General features: G+C 38.3%; 1 protein-coding gene across 2 annotated transcripts; it reads right to left on the bottom strand.

Moving 5' to 3' along the window:
* Positions 1 to 12,348: 12,348 nt before the first annotated feature.
* Positions 12,349 to 18,621, bottom strand: LOC115735138 (aspartic proteinase 36). Of its 2 annotated transcripts, none has more exons than XM_048271514.1 (10): positions 18,140 to 18,621; positions 17,390 to 17,519; positions 17,040 to 17,290; positions 16,300 to 16,527; positions 15,235 to 15,397; positions 14,066 to 14,139; positions 13,864 to 13,948; positions 13,632 to 13,695; positions 13,039 to 13,110; positions 12,349 to 12,949 (listed from the first exon to the last, which is right to left on the bottom strand). In XM_048271514.1, the coding sequence occupies exons 1-10, from the start codon at positions 18,409 to 18,411 to the stop codon at positions 12,780 to 12,782; spliced, it is 1,509 nt and encodes a 502-aa protein (XP_048127471.1). In that variant the 5' UTR covers positions 18,412 to 18,621; the 3' UTR covers positions 12,349 to 12,779. The 2 variants fall into 2 exon arrangements, with proteins under 2 accessions (XP_048127471.1, XP_030522104.1); XM_030666244.2 differs by having other exon boundaries at positions 13,852 to 13,948; positions 18,140 to 18,620.
* Between the last annotated feature and the right edge of the window lie 3,484 nt (positions 18,622 to 22,105).

A 22,105-nucleotide genomic window follows, 5' to 3' on the forward strand; every position in this document is an offset into this window, starting at 1 on the left:
TTTTCAAAAATTGTTCTAGTTTTAATTGTTTTTCCTTAAGTAGTTACGCTAAATCAGTAGGTATAATATTTTATTAAACTTGCCTATAACCCCGAGTCATATACACGGTGAATGCTTATGACATTAATTAGTAAAAGTCACAAGGTTAATGTATATAGCAAAATGAAAGTTCGGGGAGAGATGCAATGTTCTTTTTTTTTCTTTTTTCCAAGGAGAGTTAAGGCTGAAATGCAAATATTCGTTAACGTTGTACGTTTTGTTTAACTGAACAAACAGTTTAGGTTCGACATTTTATATCGAGAGCACGAGAATGAGATAATTCACAAAAAAAAAAAAAAAGAGACGACCCGGCTGTTAACTATAATTAGCCGCCAAGTAATTAGTAATTAACCGAGAAATATACATTTAAGTTGATGGATTTATGTGAATGATACGACTGTACTCACAGGTCCTACAATACGACCATAAAAATGAATTCATTTACTGGCTATAATTGGTGCCGATTATATTCGAAAATTCGTCATCACGGTCATTAAGAGCGACGGACACACCTGCCAAATAAAAAACGAACAGGTGGCGATTTGATCACGTGACGGGGATGGATCGGATCGGATCGGATCGCACGTGCGGAAAAAGAGGAGAAGTCGTTGACTTTTTCCTTTGCGAGAGGGAAGCGGGTAAACGTGGGGCCCACGGAGTCGAAGACCGGTTCAGAATCGGAACTGAGGAGAGAGAGAGCAGCAGTGACGCACGTTGCGCCACAGCCGTAGATTCGTATCATCGCTAGGAGTGACGCAACTCTCCTACGACGACGGACGTCCATGTTTCCTCCCTCCCTCCCTCTTGTTGCTTTGTCAATTTTTTTTCTTCCTCACGTAATTATTTATTTGTACCTCCATTTTTTTTCTCTTCCTTTTTTTTTTCTCCGAGGCATTACGGCGATAATGTGTTAGTTAGAGGTGAGCATGATTTCAAAGTAGAATCGGGAATCGAAGAATGTCTAGTTCGGTTTCGGGTTCTAAGATATGTATAACAAGTTTCAAGTTCCGAAAATTGAAAAATTAATTCCGACAGGGTAACTTGGAATCCGGAACAAGTTTTTGTGTTTTTATTGTTTTGTGTTTTCGCGCTATCAAGCGATACTTCATGGCGTCCGATGATGAGCGTATAATCTGGAACCGATACCGGTAGTCTAAGCTTCTATTTTCGGCGATATTTATGACTAAGATTTTTGCTCCGTTAATACTTCATATTCTCTGTGCATCTAAATATAAGTTATGATCAATTGATAAAAGCAGTGAATGATGGTCGTTAAAAGTGATGATTACTGCAATCGTCAAATTAAGAAAACAAATGAAATCCGGGGATCATTAAACTTGCGAAAGGGTAGGTTTTAGGGGTAGATTTCAAGTTCTGAAAATTGAATAACCGATTCTGCGAGATAGATTTCAGGTTTCAAGTGGAGCGTGGATCGACCATGAAACCACTCATCCCTAACGCCAATCCACGAATGTTGGATTCGAGTAAACTTGCGTTGTGTCGGGTTAGTGCTTTTTTTGAGTAAATTTTGTGATGTATCGTGTTTGGATCGTGTTCTCATATCATGTCGAGAATTGTCGCCCCTAGTTTAGATAAGGTTTAAGATAACAGACCGACGGCACGTTTTATTTTTACGTTCAGTGCTAAAATCAAACCGTTCGGCACTCAATGAATTGGCTAAACTAATAAGTTTTAACGATTAACTAAAATTAATTGAAACCCCGCTTACTAGATTAAGTGAATGAGTTACTCTTGTCTGGCAATTTTATTAAGTGCCGAAACGTTCGACATTCAATAAGACTAATTTTGTTGGATAAAATTATATTTAACTTTGACTTGAAAGAGTGAGGGATAACGGCACAAATTCTCTATGAACTTTACCCAGTATGCAATGTAGTCTATGTACTTTAAATTTGTTTAATGGGGCCATTGAATTTTAGCTCAATATGTAATATCTCTCCTGAACTTTTAATTTATTCATTGTGGTCTTTAGACTTTTGATACATATTCAATTTAGTCCCTAAATCGTTTGGAATTGTTCAATGTCATCCTTTCATTAATTCATTAATTCAAATTAAGGAACATCATTGAAAATTTCATATGGTCCTGGGATTGAAGTGGACGTGTACAAAAAGTTCAAAGGTCCCTTTTAAAGAAATTTAAGATTCATGGATCACATCGCACATTGGACCAAAATTCAAAGATCATTTGTGTCATTTACCCAAAGATTCAATTTAAGAAAGCTTACTTAATGGTTTGAATAACCAATTGGAAACCCTTGAATGACTTGGTCTCGTTGCAGATTTTCTCAAAGCCGAACGAGTTAGATCGCTTTCAGCTTCGCGCACCGATTAAGAAACAAGATTCTAGTCGATTTAACACTAGGACCATCTCCTCAAGGCTGTCATCTCCTTATGTTGTCTAAAGGAAAATTTTCTTCTTCTTTTCGTTTCATCTGTCCCTGAAAATTGGGAGGCTTGTATCCCAGAGGAAAACACAAAATCACAACGGGGGGAAAAAGAAAGAAGAAGAAGAAGATTGGTCGTGATTTGTGAATTGGGAGGACTTTTATAAATGCACATATGTATAGAAATAAAGATTACAGTGAAAGATACTTCTAAATGATGAATGAAAAAAGTAGAAATTTAAATGAAAAGATATGGAGAAATCCCATTCGAAAAATAAAATCGTATTTCGTTATAATTACACCTATATAAAAGAAGAAGCTACGAAAATATCGTAGAAATAAGCAATTTTTATTATCTAAGTCTATCATGAATCCTGATGTGTCTATCTATACTATAAATGAAAGAAACTTTAGTTTTTTTTATTTCATTTTTTTAAGTGTTCTCTACCCTCAAATTAGTAAAATGCCCTTATGATTCTATGATAATTCTATGCATTTAGGTGGATATTTTTTTTTTGGAAGAGTGTAGTTGCTTTACTAAAACCACTCCCATGTATTATCATGCCTCTCATACAGCACCTCACTCTCTCAAAAACCACTCAGTTTCTCGGAAAAAAAAAAAAAAAAGCCATCGTAGAATTCGAAACTTCCAAGCACAAATTACACTGAATTAGTATCTCGCGAAAGCATTCGATCATGATTTGATCTAAATCCCCACTCAAATCCTCCCCAAGATCTCCCCTCTTTTGACCCAAAAAAACAAAAACCAAAAAAAGATCTCCCCTTATTCAGGCTGTTCCTTTTTCTTTTTTGTTGGGATAATTGTATTGGAAGTTCTAAATCTTATTAGAAAAGTACAATTTAATCCTAAAACTTTCAAAAAAAGTACAAGTAAATCGCAAAACTTGTGGTATAAGTGCCATCGAGTAAAGTGCAATCAAATCCTAAAATTTTGTCAAATTGATCTAATCAAATCCTTTCGTTGATTTCACTTTTTGAAAGTTTTAGGATTCGGTTGTGCTTTTCGTGATAAGTTTAAGATTTGATTGCGTTTTTTGAAAGTTTTTTTTTTTTATGACTTAATTGTACTTTACAAATAAGTTTTAGGATTTTTTATGTACGTATTTGTTTTCTTTTTCTTTTTTGAATCACAACGCCGAAATCGTTGATGCGTCCAGTGAAGGACAATCTTAAATGGAAGCAACTCCCTAGGCCCCACTCAAATGATGGTAAGGACGCTACTAGTCGCCGACAGTCTAAATTCTTCTACTGCTGGAAAGTCAGTATCGTGGCTGCAATTCTTTGTACTTTTGAAAGCGATCGCGGGGACTTCAACGCTATTAAAAGTTTTCTCACTCTCTCCGACAAGGTGAAGACCAATTTGAAGGTAAATTACAATTAATCAACGACTCAGCGTTGTCTTCCCCATGACGTGGCTTTTCACGATGCCACGATGGTCTTAAAGCACCGCCGTCTTCTTCAACGATGGCTCAGATCGTCCGGCGATATTTCTTTGTTCGACGTGTGATTTGATCTGCTCGTACCAAAAACTATCAATCTCAAAAACCTGCCTAGACTAGCATCTCGTCTAAATCATTCCCCCCGGGCAATTGCTCTATGTCCTTTGTCATATTGGGTGCGAATCCAGTTCATCCACGTACTAGAGGAGATCCTACTCGGATATTTGTTTGTGATGACCCAACTTGACCCACATAAGGCAAGTCCCAAGTAGAGCGCTTAATAACCATGTAAGGGTAACCATCCATCTTAAAGAACAGTTGTCTTCTTTAGCGATGACCCAAATCGCCCGATGATACTCTTTTGTTTGATGTGTGGTTTGATCTGCGGGTACCAAAACCGTCTTTTCAAAAGCCTACCTGGTCCAGCGTCTCATCCGAGTCTTTTAGCCTCAACAATTACTCCATGCCCCCTGTCGGATTGGGTATGAACTTAGTTCGTCCACGTCTTGGAAGGGACCCTACTCCGAAATTTGTTTGTGATGACTCGACTTGACATACATAAGCCGAGGTCCAATGGAGTGCTTAAGTGAAGGAAACGAATCTCGAATACAACACAGCGGATTACACAAAAAACATGCCCAAGAACATACTTAAATCACTTATCATAAAAATTGTGTCACACACGAGGAACGTATCTTAATTTTTAGATATTAAATGTTCGATGCATCCTTAAGAGAGAGCAGTCATCTACCGATTTTTCATTCAGGAGAATAGCACAATGTTGTCGTCGTTCTTCACTATTCTTTTTCTCCGTGGAAAAGAACTTCGTTCAAGTTTGTATTAGAATAGACATGAGAACATTCCTTTTTAACGTTCTCAACCAAGCGGCAATTACTTGTTCAAGCCTATGGACTTGGGCCGAGTCAGCCCAACATGAGCGGCCCACCCATAAAACCCATCATCTCCTACTAACCCATAATGGATTAAATAAAGCTCTCTCTTCTCTGCAAGATTCATATCAACAAATAATCTGTGCGACCTATATACTATGAGACCTCATTGCCATATATCTATTAGGAATATATGATAGCTCAAAATGGGCATAATAATTTAGAGAAAATCCAGTATGCGGTTTCCTAGATCAATCGGTTACATTTACATCATACCTCTCTTAATCCATTTAAGTATTTTATACATATTGTATCACAATTACAATTAAACTTCAAATAATTTTAATTATTCGACCTCTGAATACAAAAATAGTATGTGACATCAAAACATGTTGATCTTCCTCTTCTATTAAATCTTATAATTTTAATTCAATTCACCATAAATGTCCCATTAGATCGAATCATGCATGATCATTGGTGACATTCTAAGCAATCAAATATTGGATAAAAATTTCGAGAATAAGTAAAAGTCATGAGGATACTTAATCGAGGAACTCTTATTCTCAAGGGTTTCACACGGCTTCAAAGTTGAGATAAAAAAAAATTGCTAACTCTTATTGGTCGTGTCATGCATATGTAGTATGAAATACGTATTATGGTATTCTCTCTTTGCCCATAGAGAGTATGTCTTTACATTTAATATCGTACGGATGATAGTTCAAATATTCTCAATATCTAACTTGAGTTCATAAAGCTACTCTTTTTGAAAGAATCCATCATAACTCACATCTAGCATCAAAGATGTATATTTTAAGCTTGAGTTCTCAATTATCACATAGATAATAAGCTTAAAATTATCTCAACTCTACTTATCACACAATAAATGGAGGCAATTACCTGTGTGTATGGGCTAATTTCTCATATGTTTGACGTACCTTCTCAATATAATGCACTAAGTATTAATATGCATAAACGTCAAATAAACTTATAAGCATTAATAATGACAGAAAATACCCTTAACTGTAAACTTTAGAAAATTACAAAATATCGAGTAAATCAACTTCTACACAGTCCTAGAGATTTTACATGACCAAGGAAGATAGCTCTAGAAATTGGCTTCGTCATAGGATTTGTTATTATTTTATGTGTAGATATATACTGGATGTTCATATCTCTTCGTACAAACATGCTTGTTTGCAAAATTAAACTTTGTATCTATATGTTGGTCTTGGAATGCAATTTGGAATCTTTAGTGTAAGCTATTGTTACTTGGTATCACAATTGACCAATAATGAACTTGCAGCATCCTCAGCAACACCTAAGTGATCCAAAAATCTCTTCAATCAAACACCCTCTTATACTATTCCCGATAATGCCACAAATTCGGCTTCCATTGTAGGTAAGACTATACACGTTTGATTCTTATTACTGTATGATATAGCGCCATTATTCAATAAGAATGCAAATCTAGAGGTAGGTTTTCTTTCATCCAAATCTCCTCCCCAATCGGTGTTAGCATAATCTTCAAGGCGTAGATCTCTTCCTTGATAACTCAACGAATGATCAGCGGTACCCTTCAGATACCTTAAGATTCTCGTTAGGTAATTATTGACACCTCAATTTTGACTAACTTTTTAGTCATTAATTACATTTTAAAATCAAGGACTAACCTTAGTCCTTATCAAAAATATTAAATCATTTTATACAATTTTCATATAAGATAGTTTAATTTTAGCATTTATTGCATTACATCTTACACTTAAACCAGACCGGTGGCAAAAGGACTTAAGCAAAAGTTTTCAACTTAATTAAAAAAACTTGACTGAGCCCATGGGAGCGTGTAATTTTGGTCAAGTCCATTGAAAATCTATATCGCTGAAAATTGCATTTAAATGCCAAATTAGATTTAAACAAAAAATTTAAAAGAAGAAATCCTAATCTCGCATCTATATATAAGTGTGTGTGTGTGTGTTACCGAGAACACAAGGGGAGGCCATGCCATTCATACACACGGCCACAATACAGAGGGTTTGAGATTCAAAACAGACGTGAGATTGAGAGAAAAGAGAGGCGCAAGTCTTAACCGTGACTTTCCACAACGGCTGAGCTCTTCTCCTCCGACCAGCCTTTGCTTACTCATCGCAGATCCAGCCGTGACCCAGCGGCCTCCGGCATGTCCAGCCGATAAGACCCCACCCTCGGTGTTCAACACTCATACATGAAGTTCTTCGTCCGTCACAGATGAGGAATCAATCGGCGGCAAAAGAACACACATGGCGGAAGATGCAGGGAGCAACTTGGGCAGACAAAGAAACAAAAAAGACTTGAGAGTCAGAGTGTATGTTCTGAATGAAGAAAGAGAAAGCCATCATCTGGTTCTGGCGCCCATCCTCTCTATGGATACGCCTCATCACGATCTGACCCCAATCTCTGGCATGAGTATAATTAAAGACAACTGACATTTCATGTCCATCTTTCGGCTTTAACTTCACGAAGGAATCGAATTTGAAGAACTATTGTGTTAGGTGGTCTTGAACCTCTCTTATTTTAAAAGTCAGCTCAAAAGATGAGCATTTCCCTCATACTTATAAACACACTTATAACCCTGTATTTCTCCAGACTTGTTGATAACCCGAGTTCTGATACTGGTGTTGGGGTGTTAGGTGGTTTCGACCTATGGCCCGATGTGTTATGGGGATATTATTGAGTTACTCCGCATCGATTGATGGTCGGTTTATAACTATATTTGTAAGTGTAAGTGAAAACCTCATCCTTTGAGCTAACTCATTTACGCTTCGGGATTCTTTCGTTTTGCAGGGCTATCAAGCGTGGCTGCTGAATACCGTGACTAATCACTGACTGCCATCTGACTTAAACTAGCCGCGAGTCGAGCCTCCTCTGTGCCAAGATCTCGATTGAGCAGTCCCGGGAGCTGCCAGACGACGAACCGTGAGACAACACCATCAAACTGCACCTGTTGTTCCGCAGTGGTGCTCGGACGACGATCCCCGCAGTAGCTCCTGGACGAAGTAGCTGAGCATCTCGGTGATCGGTTTCACCACGTCCGTGAGCAACGGTACCCACGGTTTTTCTCTCTCCATAGGAAAAGATCACGGCTGAATGGGGAGAACAAAATCAGTCAAAAATCCTCCACAGCTTTGACCTGAGGGGGGATACGTAACAAAGGCACCAGAGGACAACTAGATGAATTCAACAGGGAGTCTTTATTGATTTAAAAATTATCGCAGGCCAATTGGAGCCCCTCATCATGAGCAGTTGAGCACCACTAGGGGTGAGCATGGTTCCAGGGTAGAACCGAGAACCTGGAACCGGAACCCGTAGGATCGAGTCCGGTTCCAGGTTCCAAGGTATACAGGGTAGGTTCCAGGTTCCAAAAATTGAGGAACCTGTTCCAACGGGTAGGTTCCGGGTTCCACTATGTAGAACCCGGAACCTGGAACCTGGACCATAGATTCTGAAATAAATTTTTATATTTTTCTTGGTATATGTTTTTGCACGATCATATAATATTCTATGGCATCCGATGATGAGTGTATAATTTGGAGCCAAACAAATTTTTAGGTTTCGGGTTCCAAAAAATGATAAACGTGTTCCAATGGATTGGTTTCGGGTTCTAAATGTAACCTGTACAAAGTCTAAAATCACTCATCTCTACTTTCTCTTAGATGTTGTAGCGTTCACTGTTATTTCGCTTAACTAAAAATGAAAAAATAAAAGAAAATAACAGAAATTAATAGGTTCTCGGGTACCACGGAACCGACCCTAGAACCTGTGATAGGGTAGGTTCCGGGTTCCAACGTATGACGGGTAGGTTCCAGGTTCCAAAAAATGAGGAACTTGTTCCGACGGGTAGGTTTCGGGTTCCAGGTGGAACCCGTAAGGAACCTGGAACCGCTCACCCCTAAGCACCACTACTCTCTTGTCCCATGAGCGGAGCCGAGAACCATCACCTATTGTTGTCTGTTCTCCGTCCGTCACCGCCGCCGTCGGCCGTAGCCGCTGTCGTGAGTCTAAGATCCTAGGTCGATTCACCCGTTTCAAATTCGAAAATCTTATCTTTAATTCAATTTAATATTCTATAAAGCAAAATCTGTAATAAATCTTTGAGGTGTATGTGCCGATTAGGAAATTTCCTGATCTGCAACCCGCCACACGATTAGAATGTTCTATCTATAAACATTTTAGATAGAACATTTTAATTAGATGGGGCTTTATATCCGATGGATTGATCTATAAAATTTTGGATCAACAATGAGATTTAAAAATATTGTGATATTTAAATTATTTCTTTATGTATTTGAGTTGGATTGATTTGATTGCTATCTTTTAGAAAATTATCTTGCATGATTTTAGAATTCTAAAAGATTTCTCCATGTAGATTTTGCATTGCATATAGATTATTTGCATAGAATTGCCATGTTAGGTGTAAATTACATTCTAGAATAGAATCATTTAGATAATATTCACATGTCTAATTAATTCTTAGAATAATTTAGATTAGATTGCATTCTAGAATAGAGACTGCATGTTTAAGGATATTATTATGCCTAAAATAACTTATCTTTAATAGGTTAGGGATTAGGTAAATTTAAACCTTAAATATGTAAGATAACCATCTTTAGGCATAGTTTATTTTAGGGTCATAATTAATTCCGAAAATAACAAGAAATCATTCTTGCCATGTCATATAGATTGCATGATAGGATGCATTGCATATAGAATTGTATGTTTAGGTCTTTAGTTAACTCACATGTCATGTAATCGATTTAATTAGACTGTAATATGATTTGTACAATAATTTAATTAAATTGCATGTCATTAGAGGTAGTCAAGTAGTTTAAATTAATGTATAATCTTAGGATAGCGTGCATTTAATCCATGTCATTGCTTTATAATAGAATTTATGCATTTCATGCATTTTATTTTCATAAAGATTGAAAACCACAAAAGAGAGAATAATTGTTTGGCGCATGCTCCTTGCAATTTATCTTGATTATTGGGTGTTTTATTTAATGGATCACGCACCACGTGATAACCCATGTTAGTGGCTTAGGTTAAAACCATATAAAGCTGCTTGATAAAATATTTTCATAAAATGAAATGGTACCGAAAGAGTGTTAGAAAATCTAGCATAATCAAGACCCCGAATTCATCTAGTTCATAGAAGTAATTTAGTTCTCCCGCTATTTTACCGAGTGTCTAATCGACCTACCGTAAATAAATTAGTGGTGACTCCAAAAGCTAAATATTGCGCACTAAGGCATAAACCCTAAGTTGCGATTTGGTATGGACTTGGAAGAATCCGAGTTAGATTAATTAAATACTTAGCTTATAATCTATTAGCATAAATTTGTTGAAATTTAAGATTGTTGCCCAATAAGCCCTCTTTGGCTATTCTGTTCATTCGTTGTTGGCTAATATATCCAAGTCTAGTATGCCATATATTCATATCATTATCATAAGATTCAAAATATGTAAATAGGGAATAACAAACATTAACATTATTGTATTCAACATTTAACACAATAAAATCACACAGAAAATATCCAAAACTACAATGACTTGTTCCCAACAACAAGTCAACACTATCATTATGAAAGTTCTGTTGAAGCTTTGTGTTACAAATTTCATTTCCGCCGTTCAATTTCTCTCCTTTGTTGAGCTCGGTTCTAATATTCTTAGATAATGTAGCTATTGTATTTGAACACGAAATTATTTAGACATGTATTCATGAATTATTAATGTCTAATATTTATGCATCTATTTTACAAAAATTAATTACATTAATGATTAATTTCACATAAGGTTATAGATTAGAAAGGTCACCATGTTCCCAAATCATTATTTGATAATCCTAATTGGAATTATCATTAATATAATTATTTATGTAAAATCAAGTTCTTTAAAGTTATTAAAACTTTATAGAACTCCCCACTTGAATAAAGCATTAGACATAGCAAGATATGAACTAATACTAAAAAATACTTGCAAAATTATAGTCAAATTCGGAATACTTGATATAAATAGATAGCACGTTCAACATTAAACTAGCTATCAATGCATCATGCTCTACACAATCTATATGTAGTTAACTTCTATATTTAAAAAGAAGTAGAGAAATATAGGTAAAAAATATATTCAAAAAATGCCCAAAATACGTGTATATTGAGTTTCGTGCATATTTTCATCACCTTAAAAATATCAAACATGTAATATAACTATTCCACAGCGTAGAGAATTTCAAAACAAACACAATGGTACCTCGTACGCCCCCAACAGACATCACACGCGCCACTTGGAGCCTTCAGACATCAGGTTCACACGCGGGCGACCACCGGCTCAGGTTTACCGGTTCGACTGGTTGACCAGTCTAACCATTAATCGGGCCAACAAATCAGGCAGAAAAACGGGTTGGATCTTGGGTCTGATCGAGAAGCGGGTCACGGGGTTAGTGATGTCAACACACAAGTTAGCGACGATTCACAAAACGTGCGCGCGTGCGGCGCACGAGGCCCACGCGTAGAGGCTCCCTCTGGCGCATGCAGCTACCTGTGGCGCCATCCGGTGACGTGCGACCCATCAAAGTGCTTGTATCGACGAGATGAGTATGGTGGTATGCTCAAAACCAATTTTCATCGAACAAAAGTGCACGTAAAGACGACGTTTTGCCGTAGCTTCGAGGGACCCGGTCCCGTCGTGGCGCGTGTGGCACATAACGCCTCATACAGCATCCGTCGGCATTAGTCGACCACTCAAAATTCTCTTCTCAATAAGACGGTTCCATCTATGTGTTCAAAAACAACTTTTATTGGACAAAAAAAATGTTGATAGCCATTAAACAGCACGCTCAAAAAGAGGTCTTTCACAATTGATTACCATTACAAAATACTAAAACGTAAAAAACCTAGAACATCAAACTCTAATACCAACGAAGGGAACGAATCCTGAATACAACACAGCAGATTACACGAAAATATACCCAAGCACATATTCGAATCACCGATCGCGAAGACTATGTCACGCGAGGAACGTACCTTGATTTTCACGGATTAAATATTCTATGCAACTTTGAGAGAGAGAGCGGTTGTCTACCGATTTCTCGTTCAGGAGAGGAGCACAACGTCATCGTCGTTCTTCACTATTCTTTTTCTCTGCGGAAAAGAACGTCATTCGAGTCTGTGTTAGAACGGACGTGAGAACGTTCCTTTTTCACGTTTCCAACCAAGTAATTGCTAGGCTTGGGCCGAGTTAGTCCAACACGGGCAGCCCAAATCTTTACCCCCAAGATTTGCTGATAAGAGTATTTCCAAGAGCTCAAATCTTCGTTAAAACCCTTTCCAGTGTATCCATCGATTCAATGCCGAAGACAAAACAGGTAGTTTTTTTTTTTTCCTTTGGTCGGATGGTTAAGAGTTCAAGAGATCGGGAACATCACCAGAATACAGCTGAAAGTGGTAAATACGATCTAAAGAAACAGAGTACGCCATCAAGTACATAACATGAGAAATCGAACCAAACTGAACGGACCGAATTTGTTATCCCGACATTAAGATCGATTGAATCCAGAATAGTTTGTGAATACAAATCAAGATGCAAGTTACAAATCCCGTTCATTTGAATTTGCCAAGCCAACTCCAGAGTTACAATACTCATCTCCTTCCTCCTCCAGCACGGGTTCACGGTACGATGTGTCATTTACAATTCTAGCGATGCTCTAGGAAGGCTCTTTACATGGAGAAAGCCGAATATCTTTCTAAGCGGGACAAGCAAAATGCAACACCCCCCCGCGCCTCCTCTTCTTTTCTTTTGCGCGCCTTAGGACCGAGGAAACTATTTATAACGCTACAAGCCATCCTCGCAGGCCAAATAATAGCACAAGGACCTGCCGAGCACCTTAAATAAAACATCGGCCAGGCCAATACACATTGGAAAAGAATCAAATAAAGAAAGCCTGCGCAAGTATCACAAAAAATGGAACCCCATGGCTCTCGAGACGTGCATTAGAAGTATTATCAATCCTATTGGCAAAAGTTCAAGAAGCATGTCTCTTGAGGAGCTGCCCATGCTCAGCTGCCCCGCGTTGATGAACTCGTCCTTGCCAGATGTTACAGAGACATTTACGGACATCGAACCTGGGAAAAGATGTTTGGTATGGAACGGAAAGTCAGGAAGAGGTTTGCTTTCTTAAAAGAATAATTTGAATAAGCATGGAAGAACTTACAATCATAGGGAGCCCATCCAATCCGTTGACGAGCCAAATCATACACAAAGATCTTATCTTTCAGGACAAGATCTGCATCATCAACAGAACAAAATATTCATTCTACATTAGAAAGGTTTTTAGGTATTATTGTAACACCCAAATACTTCAACAACTATTAATGATGCAAATTCAGTTGGCCAGCCGATAGAGCATCAGACTGCAAGACCATAATTTCCCAACTGGATGGTAGTAAATACCAAATTTTCATAAGATTAAATGAAAATAATCAGTTTTTTTTTTATCTTACATATATTGATACATATTACCGAGCGTGAAATGCTAATGAATTAAAACTACGTTTCTTGCTTTTATCATGCCATCAATACCAAGAAAAAGGCATGAAGTAGTCCGAGGGAGGAAAGTATTCCCCTCTGGGGAAAAGTTCAGCAGCGATTTTCTGTCAAACTTTGTTATTTTCATTAGAAATACAGAAACAAAAAACAGAAATGACCGTTGTTTCATGTGATATAGCACTATTAAAAGTATGGGATCCCGAAAATGCAGATGCAAGACACCATATTTGCATTTAGAAGAAGTTATTAAATCCTCACCTCCTAAAATTGAGACCCCCTCTTGTGCTTTCTCAAAACCAATGCACCATAGGGCAGCTCCTTCCTGTCACGTTAAAAATCAAAATATGCTATCGGAGTCGACTCATACTTGTCCCTATTTGGCCAGAAATTCACAATCTCCCCTATCGATTACTCGAATCATAATGAAATTCCACAAGGTGCGAGAAACTTACGTAAAAGGAAAGAATGAGTAACTTACAGTGAAACCTACATGTATAAGATACTCTTCAGGCTTCAGCAACATAGTTGCACCACCCAAAAAGTTGAAACTAACCAGAGGAAAAGTCTCGGATAAACTGAAGGAGAGAGATTCAGAACACATTCTTTATCAAGGAATAACGGACCAAACTTCTGCCATGCATAGCACTGCCTTAAAGATAAAAAGGTTTGGATACTAAAGAAACAGAACCAACCTGGAAGAGACTAGAAAACACTGTCGTCCTTTGGATATTATGGGAGTCACAGTTTGCGAGACTGTGGCGGTTAACTGCATTTAAAGTGGAAAAAGAAAATTCAACTTCCATAGAGTTTAACTAGATCATAATAAGACATTTCGCCAACAGAACTTTGCACATAAACCAAGTCTATCATTCACTATCATCTACAGATGATGTTACTGCAGAAATAAAGTATTCTCATGTCTAGAACATTACAAACAAAGCAGGATTGTTGGTGCTATCGCTTCCATAAAGTGGAGATGCGTAACCCAAAGTTTGAAGATTAGGATGACAGCAATCAATGTAGGATCTTGGAGAACTTTGGTATGGTACTTAAGGTTTGAATACGCCCAAACCACAAGGACTTGCATTAACTTAAGGCGTGATGTGTGCGCAGTTTTTCCCCGAGTTCTAACAACCCCAATAGCAGTAGTCAGTGCCCAATCCACAAATCCATTCATCTATCTCTTATGCTATTTGCACACCACTTGACTTAATTATGGATAATGACACCATCGGTATCATTTTGTTGACGCTTTTCATGAATAAAAGAAAAATTAAGGTAAGCACAACCAGCACAGAAAATTGGCAAACAACTAAGAAGATACCGTCACAAAATAAAAGTATAAGATGGTGGGAACCTAGAAAAAGAACAGACTAAAGAATTGAAGAAAAAAACAGGTACTAAAACAACAGCATTTCGCAAATGAAAAGCACTTCCAAACAAGTCTGACCTTACAAACTGGTTCACATCAAGTTCCTAATCCAAGACTTCTATGAGATTAAAAAGATGGGTAAATGGTGCTACAATATTGGATCTTTGTGATCCATTTAGGTTTCAAGAATTATTAGGATGAAAGCAATGTTGACTTGACCCGCTATGAGACTTCAGACAATAGCACAAGCGAGACCACATGAAAATTTTCAACCAAAGTTGTACTCCCTTTTGCTATCTTACTCCCTACTTCCAATCCCTTGTATGTCATCTACGAAAAATCAAGCCTCCTCAAACTAATGCCTTACAAAAGAAAAAGCCAGTGCTAGCTTCTAATGATCAAAACTCAATATCCTCTATGATTCTCTTTTGACCAGCTAACATTAGTTATGATTTACTTTTACTGAGATAAACATAAAGCTGGACTCACAGCGTTGACAAAAGGATCAAAAGCATCTTCCACAAGGTACGTCAAGGTAGTTCCGGAATCAATAATAGTTCCCCGGTTGTTTGTCGTTGCAAACACTGCCGGATCAATTGGCAATGGTTGCCCATTGACAGCAATGCTCTGGAGATTCAAATTATAATGAGGCCTGAAATAGCAGGTTTGCATGGTTAGATTTAAGACTCCAGCTGAAAGAAACTAATCTTCACAGGCTGGAAATCACCATCTTTCTGACTAAAGGCACATTAGAAAAAGGAATGAGTACAATAGGTAAGCAATACATGTGGTTTGCAATTGTGGATAACCAAACAAGACATCTCCTAAGCAAAAGAGAAATAATAGTGCAGTCAATTTTAAGCAAAGAATATAAAATAGCTCACTCAAACCCTCAGACAGTTTCATCAGATATTATTTTAAGCTAGCCAACAATTAAGACTCGTCAGTTGAAAGCTGGAGCCAAAGAAAAGGTCAGGTCATACTAGGAAGACACTTTGAATTCATAGCCACCCATTCCTTGCAATCAGAGCAGAACTTCTCACCATTAAGAAACAGTTCTTACCATCTTAACCACATTCTTCTTACAAATTGCAAACATCCAATTATTTCATGTTTTTGCAACCCAAATGAAAGTGGAAGCAATTCAAAAAGCTCGGGATCATACCATGACATTGTAGAGCATCTTCTATAACGTCAAAAATCATAAAGCAACAATAATAGAGGAATGTGTATAATGGTTTAGAGATATATTACTAAATCCTTTGTACATTTCTCTGTGATATCACAGAGTCATAATGGCCTTCACACAAGTACATCAGAAGCCACATAATTTTCACATTAGGCATAAACATCACAAAATAGGCAAGAGGACTCAATAAAAAAAAAAGCAATATGGGGCTCCAAATGCAGATGATTATTGAATTAGGAGTAGTATAAGGATATTTGCCATGCCTACTCCAGCTTTTAATCCTTTACCCCATTTAGTTAACAGAAACACAATGTCACAACAAAAGGAGCTGTTTCAAATTGAGAAATGGTGTTAAGTAAACATACTGGGAAGGGACAAGCGGACTGTATACGATGCTTGGCTCCAAAATCTCACCAAGAACCATGATGCCTCCTCCATTCCCATCCCCTCTCAAGCAATGAGAGAATACTTTTGGTGTTATCCCTCGCGATGACAACTGCGATACAACAGATAAATCTCCTCCCCCAAAGCCGAAAATCCCATCAATGGCTTTGTCTGATTTAGTCAAGTCACCAGACTGGTAGGTGCTACACCTATTTTTCATAAAACCAGATAAAGCGGTTAGGACCCAAGCAACAACCACAAGATGCACTACCCACAGGAGTGAGAATACTCAGAGGTCCAGTTTCATCCCGAGTCATGCTATTATGGACATAATCTAATGGCTGTAAATTTCCTTGTAGATTATGGTTACAAATCTTGCAGGATTTCTTGTGCATATACCTGAAAGGACCTCATACGAGTGTGCCATGTTAGCACAGAAACTAAGGAAATGCCAATATAAGTAACTGACTTTTTAGCTTGATCATTTAAGGAAATCATTCTATCGATTGAATAAATCACTTGTTGGAATAAGCCTGCCTAGCCAGTACTTGAAATAGTAGTTTGCTGAAATCATACTCTAAGTCACGTAAAACAACCGTAACCTGTTTTAATTTCCAGAAACAATACATTATAAGTTCCTATATCATCTTCTTAAATTCAATGATCATGTTTAAATCCGAAGTACAGAACATAGAATTCCGTAGAAGTCATGTCACCTCACCCAAAAACAACGGGAGCTGAAGAGTTTGCAATCAACGAACCCCCCATAACCATGTCAAAATACAGCACATCAGATACGTAATGACCTGTTGTCCCGCTCCCATCTCCATACTGGAAGGAGTAACTGCACTGATTACTTTGAGGAGGGCATTCAGTTGACATGGTTTGAATTTGAGAAGTGCACAAAGGATCTGAACAGGAAACCAAATAAGACGTGGAAGAGCTGGACGAATCAAAGAAACTGAGCTCAATCTGTACAATGCAAGTAGAGTCAGAACATCAGAATGTTGCTTTTGGTCTTTATAGACACCAAAGTTCAAGGAACATGAAAAAAGAGGATATATAAATTACTCCAAGTCCGCTAGTTTGGGGGCAGTCGCTGCAGGAACTGCAGGTAACCCACAATACATCGCTTCCAGTATCAATCTGCACATTGAAAACCTTTGGAGGAGAGCCCAGCTTCACCTTTGTAAAATAAAGCCTGACGACAAAGTCCACATTGACAAGGAAGATGGTCAATCCCAATTTCTGAACTTTGCATACCTATTAACAGCATTCACCAGACAGTGCACAAGCACATTTCAATTCGTGAAACCAAGAACACCAGCACACTATCACCATTCCTAAGACAGAGATTCGAAAAGCTCAACTTTCCATAATTTAAAGTCAAATAAGATTCAGAGGAAAGTATATCAAAGTCCATTCACGTCCAAACAGAGAGATTTTTGCATAAACATGACACTATCTCAATAATTCGAAGCCCCCGTACATTTGAGGTACTAAGAGTCACTAAAGACACCAAGAATTGATCCCGCAAGCAGAGTCTCTCCTTCTTAAAGATGTCTCATCTTTCTCCCTCATGTAACCAATCGCTTTTTTCCATCAGAAAATAAAAAAATGAAAGAACTCCCCCAGTTAATTCTCACACCACTTTAATCCCACCTCCTTCAGCATCTAAGAGAAACCCACTAGAAAAAATTCGACTTGCCTAATTACCAAAGAGGCCAAATTTCAATAGTCCCAACTGTTTTCTACTTGGAGCACAAACACAAATCAGAGCACCTGAAAAAACAAGAACAGCAATACAGACAAGAAAGTCACCCGATGAGAAGTGGATCAGAGGAGCCTTGGACCGAGAAGTCGACGACGCCACCGGCCACGCTCTGCAAGATTCGGGCGTGCCTGACCCGGTCCCGAGCTCGGAGCAAGTCGGGGTCGACCCGGCGGTCGAGTGGGAAGGCCCGTTGCAGAGGTAGGACGGCGGTTCTCGGGGCGGGGGCAGCGCCGCAGCGCACCACCACCGGAACCGGCAGTGTCAAGGCGGCCAAGACCAAGAAGATCAAGAACTCCGCCGGAGCATCTAAAGCTCGCATTTCTTTATTACTTTTCCAGTCTTCCTTTTGGTGGGTTCGTGGGATTCGAGTCTGCGGAGAGGCAAGTTCCTTCCTTTTTCAGAGGCAGAGATCGAGCAAGTGTTGCCTTTTCTGCATTTCTCGAGAGAGAGAGAGAGAGAGAGAGAGAGAGAAGTTACAGGGACCAGAAGAGACGCTGATTAAGGGAAAAGGAAAGGGAAAATGGAAATGGGGTTGGATTATACAGAAATATTTTACAGAAGAAAGCGAATTTGGGAACTTTTTCAGGTTGACGACGATGGTGATGATGCTGTAGAGAAACGGCTTGAGAGAGAGAGAGAGAGAGAGAGAGAGAGAGAGATTGCGGTTACCTGTGTTTTTCTTATCCTTCCTTAAGAGAGAAGTGAGTTGGAGTTGAATTGTTTATCTATCTATTTTATTTATTTATTTGTTTGTTTTTTTTTGTTTTATTTATTTTATTATATCTGGGACTCCATAACCCGCCATGACTACGACGTTTAAAGTTTGGATCTTTGCCTTTTGGGGTTGGATTGGATGGGATCGTTCAAGAACATCATGCACTCACGCAATACACAAAGCTTCATTTCTTTTAGAAAGATAATCAAGTGTGCAAAAGTTCAATTGCGTTCCTTTGCATTCACAAGTTCAGTTTCGACACGCAAAAGCCGTGTCTAAGACATCGTGTATCTAAAAAGAGACGCATGATGAATGTCGTCTTGTATTTTTGTGGCTAGTGATCGGCATGAAAAATGCCATTAATGATCACTATCTTTCGTTTTCCGTGCCTGCAACATTCCTTGAGTAGATTTTATTCTTTACAAGGTGAAGTTTAGTTTGTCTTGTATGACTTATTATATGTTGACTCCTTGTTTAATTCGAACTTGCATGGGTGTAATTGGGGAAATTATTTAAGAAATTTAAGAGTGATGTTATCACCAAATGCCTAAGTTAATTAATTAATTTATTTATTTAAAAAAAAACTTATAAAAAAGAAGTCATAAATCTATTACGTTTGAACTAAAACTTTCCCCTTTTACGGGAGGGAAAAAAAAAGGCAAAAAGAACACGGCTTTTTCCTTCGACACAGAATAGCTCTTTTACTCTCCCCTTTTGAGAGCCAGCAGGTTGAGAAAGAGATAAAGGCATGTATGGTTATTTCCTTATGGAATTTGCACGACCACTTTGCAATATTCGCTCTTTGCGTAACCTTTGCTTGAGTAAACGCTGCTAATTTTAGCATGACTTTTAGAATCGAATAGGTAGCTAGACTTTTCTTGCTCGACGGCTTTTCTTGGGTCGAAGAAATTGCTGTTCTAATTGAAGTGAACCAGATTTAACACAATTATGAAATGGAAACATAAAAATAAAAAAAAAGGAAAGAAATCTAGCTCCTTCACGATTGCACGTTGCACTACTTTGATAGAAAGGACTCGTGGGTTGCTTTCGCGAGAAATCAAAGGGGGGAAAATAAAACAAAGAAAAGATATAGCGTGTCGGCATCGCGAGGCCTGTTGCACCAAGTTAAGTCAAAAAAGAGAGTCAAACAAGAATACATAAAGTAATTAGCATGCCGTGTTGTCCAATCACACGCATTTCTTAGACAGAACAGAGTAGGTCGATTTGAACAAGTAGTGGGGAAAAAAAAAGGAGGAATTTGCAACGGTAGAGTGCCACTTTGTTGTAACTACACGATTAAGTCAATCAGAAAAGAAGGAAAAGGAGATGCGAATATCCTTGAATTTTATTTTTTTTTTACGGTTAATATCGTCGAAAATCCTAAACTGCCGCATCCGAAAACATTTATCCCAATTTCTTATAGCGGAAAATCCTAAATTATAATATATTTTTTTTCTAAGAGCTCTCTTGGGGTTTTGAAAACCCGCTAAAATCCCTAGCTCTGTCCCAATTTCGACTTAAGATTTTGATCATGGAAATTTGATTGGGACAAATGTGGTACGGGGCATATCAGGGCGTGCATGGCTACGGTTTCGCTCTAGAAATCAACTTTTGATCAGAAGTTGATTTTTCTACTTCTGACGATAAGTAATTTTTTTTTTTCAAGTGGCTCCAAAAACTACTTCTAAAGGATAAAAAATGCTTCAAAAGTAAAAAAAATATGAAGTTGCGTAATCAAATAAATTCTTGCTCTAGAAATTATATTATCAAATGAATCTTCACTTTAGAAACACTTTTAGAGCTGAAATTCTACTTTATAAGTGTGGTTATCCATGCCCTGAAGTTGTGATTTTTTTTGTGATACGCGAGTGTGCTAGTCGAGCATTTTTGTGACATTAAACCCTTTATGCTTTTTCGAACAAACACCGACACAAAATGAAGACTTATGTAACGGTCGCCCTAGAAGACATAAAGCCAAACGAGGACTAAGTGAACAACGTTCCCACCTTGTCGATCCGTGGGGACGACCCGGTTGACCAGTGAGTCAATTCAACGGGGCAGCGCATGCACACCACCAGTGACACCACGCATTCACACATGCCCTTTTATGATCCATTGACTTGACTTAGAGTCCTCAAGACGAGAATCCAAAGCACAACGATGGAATGTCTCTCGCGCAACCGCACAAAGGTTTACGATTCGCGTCGAAAGCCTGCATCGGTAATTAGGGTTGAGGGGAAGTGGTCGGGAATCGTGTTTGATCGATCAAAATCCAGGATTAAAAGAGTAATTCGGAAGATATTGATCTCCCCGATTGGTCATTTCATTACGTCGGACGATCACGTCCCGGTGGTTAATCTGAGGTTATTAGCGATTATAGTTCGCCAAACAACCTTTCACAGCTCCTTCTCCCTTATATGCTCTCCCAAGGTCTAAATTGACAAGTGCTACGATTCTCTTCTTCAATCTTAGCCTTTTATTATATTCTAAATGTTTCTTCCGATCTAATCATGTCACAGCGAGCCAAAAAACAAGATAGGGATAGGACATGTCGATATTCTATATCAGTCCATCGATTAAGTACACGGATTCCTTATTCGCCCCATCGCTTACTCTAAAGAACTTAAGGCCGGTAAACGTCACTTGAAAGTCATTGAACCGATTGCGCGTAGCCGGAATCCGTGCGTCCCCACAACAATTTCTAAATCAAGACTCTTCAATTTCTCCGAAACTTGTCGATTGGAGAAACGTGCGTACCGTTTTATTTACGCTCTATCTTCTTCTTCTCTGTTTTTCTTTTTTCTGTCAATAACTGCAAAAAGTGAAGGGTTCCAAGCTTGTCGAGTTACGCACAGCTCAAAAGCAAATTTGCCTTTGTCATCCCCCACGACTTGAAGATGAAAACGTCAACCAACGAATTTGCTGGATCGGTTCAGTGGAGATAGTGGCCGCTGGGATGCTACGTCTCTTGGATTTCAGGCGATGAGGTTATTATCCAACCATGTGGAGAGGCCATGGAGAAACTTATTAAACCTAAGATCTCTGCCTACCTGAAGTAAATTATCTTTCAGCTTAGCCCTCCTAAAAGAAAAAAACGTAATAACGTCTCGATACTTTGTACATTGGAAAGTTGCTTAGGTAGTTTCTAGGGAAAATTTTAGCTTTCGTAGGTCCGGGGTCTCCAATCTTTCCAAATTGAATATTGACTCTAAGCTTTTCATTTTTACTTTTTGGGTCGTGATTTGATGCAAATTTGAGCGAAGGAAAGTGCCTCCAACCATACGTTCGATCAATTTCC

Source organism: Rhodamnia argentea, chromosome 10 (assembly GCF_020921035.1).
Source record: "Rhodamnia argentea isolate NSW1041297 chromosome 10, ASM2092103v1, whole genome shotgun sequence".
In the NCBI taxonomy this organism is placed as follows: Eukaryota; Viridiplantae; Streptophyta; class Magnoliopsida; order Myrtales; family Myrtaceae; genus Rhodamnia; species Rhodamnia argentea.

Bases quoted from the DNA above. Each gene is read 5' to 3' on its own strand.
- LOC115735138 (XM_030666244.2), bottom strand. From the start codon at position 18,411: ATGCGAGCTTTAGATGCTCCGGCGGAGTTCTTGATCTTCTTGGTCTTG. The intron at 13,696-13,851 runs GTAAGTTACTCA...TTAACGTGACAG, and splicing joins TTATACATGTAGGTTTCACT to GAAGGAGCTGCCCTATGGTG. The intron at 12,950-13,038 runs GTAAGTTCTTCC...ATCTTTTCCCAG, and splicing joins TGGATGGGCTCCCTATGATT to GTTCGATGTCCGTAAATGTC.